General features: G+C 43.8%; 1 protein-coding gene across 2 annotated transcripts in view; it reads left to right on the top strand.

Moving 5' to 3' along the window:
* Positions 1 to 282: 282 nt before the first annotated feature.
* Positions 283 to 6,000, top strand: part of TRA2A (transformer 2 alpha homolog) — a 29,111-nt gene continuing 23,393 nt past the window's right edge. Inside the window, exon 1 of one of the 2 annotated variants that reach the window (XM_068935113.1) lies at positions 283 to 646. In XM_068935113.1, coding sequence (XP_068791214.1) covers positions 611 to 646 — 36 coding nt within the window. In that variant the 5' untranslated portion in view covers positions 283 to 610. The remainder of the gene's footprint in view (positions 647 to 6,000) is intronic. The other variant, XM_068935114.1, reaches the window with a different exon arrangement.

Here is a 6,000-nt window from a genome sequence, read left to right as displayed (position 1 = left end):
AGTAAATGGGTGCGGTAGTGCGGGTTTATCGACCGGGAGGTGAGAAGCACCCAGGCGGGCGTCGCGCCGGCGGGGCTCCGCTATCTCGTGGCAGCGCAGCGGGCCACGGAGCGCCTCTCCCCGAGCACGGGCGGGCAGGGAGCTCGGCCGCGCCTCCTCCCCGCGCCGGGGCCGGCGAGCGGCTCGACCGACCCCCGCGAGGAAGCGGCGCGCTGCCCGACCCCGCCGCGGCCTCCTTCCCCGGCCGTTAGGGCCTGGGCTGGACGCGGACCGCGCCGCTCCACGCGCCGCTCGCGCACAGAGCGCTGCGCATGCGCGGCGGGCCCGGCCGAGGCTTGTCGCAGCCGCGCTCGTTGTCCCGCTGGCGGCGCCTCCTTTGTGACAGGCGGGTCGAGCCGGGCCCCGCCCCCCGCGCGGTGTCGGGCGCAGACGAAGCGGAGGCGCCATTTTGCGCTGCTGCAGGAGACGGATTGGGAGGCGGTGGCGGGAGGGAGGTGGCGGCGCTAGTTGTGGTAATACTAACGGCAAGGATAATAGCGGTAGCGGGTGCGGTTGCTGCTTGGGACTAGCGTCCCCGTTCGCCCAGCCCCGTGGCCAGGACTCTGCCGACATGAGCGACGTGGAGGAGAACAACTTCGAGGGGAGGGTGAGTAGCCGTCCCTATCGGGGCCGTGCCGAGGGGGTGACCCGGCCTGGGGAAGGGGGTGGGGGCGCTCTCCTTTCTCCGGCCCGGTAGGGGTGGGGGCAACGTAGTTTGTCTCTAAAATGGCTCCTCCAGGCGCCCGAGTCTTGACTGGGCCGTGGGCGCCTCGCTCCCTTCGTCCTCTCCCGATCTCCCTCTTTTCTGCCGACCCGGCGCTGAGGCCCGGACCAGGGAATTGGCCCAGCCCGGAGCTGGGCTTCGCTGTCCTCACTCGCACACACTTCCTTCTCCCATCACGTTCCTCCGTCCCCATCCCCCTCCTTCGGGGTGCAGGCGCTGAGCTCTGATGCTGTTAGTTCGTCTCCATCCTGCTAGCGCAGACTTTTTCTTGGGGAGCTGGGCTTAGAGCGCGGCTGTAGCCCTATATTTTCCCGCCTCCGGCCCCCCCGCCCTTTTTTCTCCCCTCCTCGCCTTCCCTTGATCGCGAGCCGTCCCGGTGCTCTGTTGTTTCCCGGCTCTAGGCTTCGGAGTCGCTCCCCTTCCCCGTCCCCCCTCTGCCTGCGGGCAGTGCCGGTCCCCCGGTCGTGGCCGGGGGAGCGCGGTCCCGCTCGCTACAGCCGGCGCCTCCGCCCCAGTAACTGGCGGACGGAAGGAACTGGGTCCTTTTGTGAGAGGTGCGCTGCTTCTCCTGCTGCTGGCCCGCAAACGGCATCTTCCTTGGGTCAGGCTTCCTGAAGCCATCGGGGGAGGTATGGCCTTCGTTGTTAAACCCTTGAAACTCGCTGTACATCCAGCTGGACTCTCTCTCAGCAAGCTGCTGCGGTTTTGTAGCCTGGTTAGGCTTGTTTCTTCTCTCTTCCCTCTGATTGCTGCGGTTTTTCTGTACACATCTGACTGGTCACTTCTGCCCCCCCTCCCCCCCCCCCGCCTCCCCGCAGTGTGATGATCAGGGCAAGCAGGAATTAGAAGCTGCTTTAAACACGAATGAGATATGTGTGTTATCCTCACTCCACCATTTACTCTTTTAATTTTGCAGGAAACTTTTTGTTGACTCTTAAGGAGTTGCTTTAGAAGAACACCTGAGCATCCTTTTGGTGACTTTCTCTGATGAACCAGTGACAGCAGCTTTGCAGTTATATAGAGTTACTGCCTGGGGAAAGGAGCAATGAAATTTTGAAAGAGCATTATTTTTACAGAATTATTGTTACCCTGTTGTAATGTTAGTTCAAAACATTCCCCAGGCTGAAAGTGCTGTACTTGGTTGTGCAGTGCCTGCTGCTGGTTCCTCAGGTGAGGTAAACAAAATCTGTTCTTGTGTTGATTGCTTTGACAAAGATGGCTACGTAGCTATGCTCTTTCCAGCTGAACAGACTGATCTGTGAAGGGAAAACTGGCTTATGTTTCAGCTAAGTCTGAAAAAGCAGAGCAATGAGTATGTTTTGTGTTCAGTTCTTTTACTGCTTCAACTTCTAATTTGCAGTATGTGGGTTTTTTTTAGTTTTTGTATTATTTTCTTGTCCTATTGAATTTTTTTTTAATATTTATGTTCTTCTGCACAGTATTTGCATTAAGTTCCTTACTGGATCTGTTGTCAGTTACTGGTATCAGCTGGTATAGCTATTTGATTTCAGTATTTTTCTATGCTTTCTTTTGCCAAATGTAGAACTAAAAAAATGTTTTGACAGTTGGCGAAGTCTGAAAAGTCCTGCATAGCAGTTCCTGTGAACTGCTACTTCAGTTGGCTTGTTCTTTTTTGGTCGTGGAAAATTTACCTGTTGTAGAGAGCTGCTGACTCTCTGAGTTTCCATTTGGAAAACATTTATTCTTTTCTCTCCCCTAGTACTGCAATTTCTGACTCGGTCTGGCATATGGCAGTGTGCTATCTGCTGTGGGGTTTTTTGTGTTTTGTTTGTTTTTTATTTTTTGTTTTTTACTCCATGCAACTGACGTAACAGCAGCTACTTAATTCATTTATGGTTTTGGGTTTTGTTCTACTAATTAGAACATTCCTGAGCGTTTTTTTTAAGTGATAGATTTTTTGTTTGTTTCTTATGTTATTAAAAATCATTGAAGTAGCAAGTGATATTTTAGGCTGCAATATTTTATATTTCATTTTCACTGGAAGTGCTCACAGACATAGAATTAAGCACATGTAAATTTTGGAGGGATTTAGTGTTTAATCTGCTATCCAAATTGGAAAGACGTTTTGTTTTATGCACTGAATATTCTAGTGCTTCAGTTTACTATGTGCTTGCATGCTGATCTGTGAGAGTATGACATAAATTTTCAATGGTTGGAAGAACTACAGAAAATGGAAAACATATTTTTGAAAAACTGCGTTCCTGGAAGTTGCTACAGATGAGAATTCCAAGTACCCTTCCAGTTCTTAGTGTCGTTCCCCCCTGCCACTCCCCCCCAATCTTTATCTCCTACACACAATATTCAGTTTAAAAACTTAACTAATCTGAATTTCCAGTGTACTTTTAAATAACTAAAGACCAAAGAAGTAAGGGAGTTCAGTTTGTCCTTTTACGTTTCATCAGAATAGATACATATTGAACTGAAAAAGCTCTAATGAAAATTCCCAAAAGTAGTGATGAAGTCTGATACCAGGATACAGATGCTTATTCATTCAGCAGATTTTGTTTTAAAGGATTACTAATTATACAGTGTTTCCCTGCTTTTCTTTGTGAAGAAAAAATGTTCATGTATGAATACTAATAGTTCAGTTAAATTTTTAGAGCTCATCTCTTTCCATGATACAAAGATTAGATGCGCATACTTTGAGATGTTAGGTTTTTACTTCAAAAAAGCTTGTTTTTAGCAGCGTTATCTCCAGCTGTATGTTTTGACTCTAATTTCCACTTTCAAAATCATAACATCACTTAATCTGAAGAAGAGGAAATTTAAAATAACCTTAGAAATAACTTTCCAATGAGATTGCTTAGTTTGCACTGTTTAAAAACTTTGATTTTTTTTTTTTTAAGTGTTGGGTAATTCTTTTTTTTTAATTTCTGAGCTCACTCATATCTCTGACTAGTGAGATTCCACCCCTCCCCCCACAAATGTTAGTCAGATATGCTCAAGCAAATCAACATTTATCCTGTTTTTGTATAATTTTTGCTTCCACTTCAGCAGGTCCCATATATAAGAATGTGACTGGTTGAGCAGAAGAAATGGCTCTTCCCCCCTTCCTCTCCCCCCTCAAGAAAGCGAAAGTGGTTTAATGAAAAGAAATTGACACAAGAACCAGAAGCGTAGTGAACTTGCTAGAGCTAAGGTTAGGACATTAGAAAGGAAAAGGATCTTAAGTCATGCTACTTATCCAGTGACTTGAATTTCAGAGAAGTCACAGGATTTTATCACTATCAAATGTTCTTTTTCAGCTGGTTAGACAAATGAGGCTTTTTTATCTCCTATTTTTGTCAGGTAATAGGCAGAATTAAGCAAGAATTTGAGTCTTACTTCCTTTCAAACTTGTCCAGTTGTTGTTAATAGCACATTGTTCATCTGGTGCACGCTCTGTCATGTAACTTTATATGGTTTTCCAGAGCACTGAACAAATTGTGATCTGAACAAACCTGTGCTCTAGAACCCCCCACATACTACCTTTGATCAGTTATTTTTCCAAGCTTCTAATAAGTTTTATTTCCATAATCTTAAAAGTTTAGTAGTTTTCTACCAATATTAATATACTATTTTATTAATAATTTTATTAATAATTATAGCTTTAAATCAGGACAGAGGTAGAACTCAGTTTTAGAATTCAAGTTCTGTTCTGTGTTCCTTGATTCTAATCATGAGATGCCTCTTCCTGCTTTCTAAACAGTATCATGTTGATCTCAATCTAATAAACGTTTAAAGAAATATATGATTTTGCATGCGAGCATCTTGTTGAAGGAAGTATGCACAGTTCATGCCTGTGCAAGTGGCTTCTGGACCAGATAAATTGTGAATGTCTTGTATTTCTTCATTAAGCTTGCATTCAAAATTTGCTTCATACGTATTCTAATGCTAGTTACCCAAATCTGATCAATCTTAAGATCAGCCCTTTGCTTCAAAGAAAATTTTGTGGAAATCTGTTTAGGTAGTTGTATGTTTAAATCTCTCCAACAGTGGCAATCTGCCACCTCAGTGGAAAGGGAAGCACTTTACTTTCCATACATTTTGAAATGCAGGCATAATAGTCTGCTTATGCTCACTAGTTCTGCAGTAACCTGGAGAGTGCTGTGACAGTCCTGTGGTTTCTTATGACAAACATGGGAAAGGACATTTTTTTTCCCTTAACCTGCCCTTTCTTCCCCCCCCCCCCCTTTGTTTAATGAAACTGTTAATGGGCTCTACATTATTACCTGGGCTGGGAAGACTGTTCTTTTTGGAAACAAATTCTGTTTCCTATCTTCCGTTTGTGATAAAGGAGTGACTACAGAACCCTTCCCTGAACAGGCATATATTCAAGCCTCAGTGGGAAGATAAATTTTAAATTGCAAAAAGTTTATTTGCTGAAGCTTGCTTTTCTGTTACTGGAGTGGTATCACTGATAGGAGCATAGAGTTTCCTAATGTTAGTAACATTATAAATATATCTATCTTCAAGATAGCACAGCATAGGGTTTGTCTTTTCATACAGAGGCTTATTATGTATACTATTGAAATACTTATAGAAGAGTGGCTTATTAAAGGATTAGTTTTATTTTTAGTACAGAGTGATAGGACTAAAGCCAAAATTAGTTAACTTTTCTTGTGAACTTCCGGAAAAGTTGGTAGATTTCTGTCAAAACAGAGTTTAAAACATAACATTGCCTTTTTCTCAGAAATGAGGTGCCTCTATTTTGACAGTTTCATCCAGTGAATATAGGCATCTATTACACTTTTCTGATTTTTTTGATTGCTGATGTTTTTCCGTCCCATGTTCAAGTTGGACTTTTATATCTTCTTAATTTATTTTGTAAGTTTGGGTTCGGCTTTTTTTTCCAAGTCTCTTGTGACATCTCTAAAGTCCGAGCTACTATTTTGCTAGCTTACCATTTTTCTAGACCTCTTGTGCGTTTATTTGTTTGGTTTGGTTTGGGGTTTCCCCCCCCCACATGTGGTTTGTATTTTTTCTTAAGGATGAATTCCAACAGAAGTTTCTGGATGATTTTGTGATTTTTTTTTTTTCTTCCTGTTTAACTTCTCATGCATTGTTACAGAAAACCTAACTTAACTTCAATTTTTCTATTTAGAATCTCACTTTAAATTTTGGTAGCTTTGTGATAAACGCTTTCTGTCATACTCTGAAATGGTAAGGCATGAAGAACACAATGAGAGAACAGAAGAGTGACATGAAAGAACATCATTTCTATCTTTACTTTTCTT

Source organism: Struthio camelus, chromosome 2 (assembly GCF_040807025.1).
Source record: "Struthio camelus isolate bStrCam1 chromosome 2, bStrCam1.hap1, whole genome shotgun sequence".
Lineage (NCBI taxonomy): Eukaryota > Metazoa > Chordata > Aves > Struthioniformes > Struthionidae > Struthio > Struthio camelus.
The sequence above is the reverse complement of the archived record's forward strand: the minus strand, read 5'-3'. Positions and strand labels throughout refer to the sequence as shown.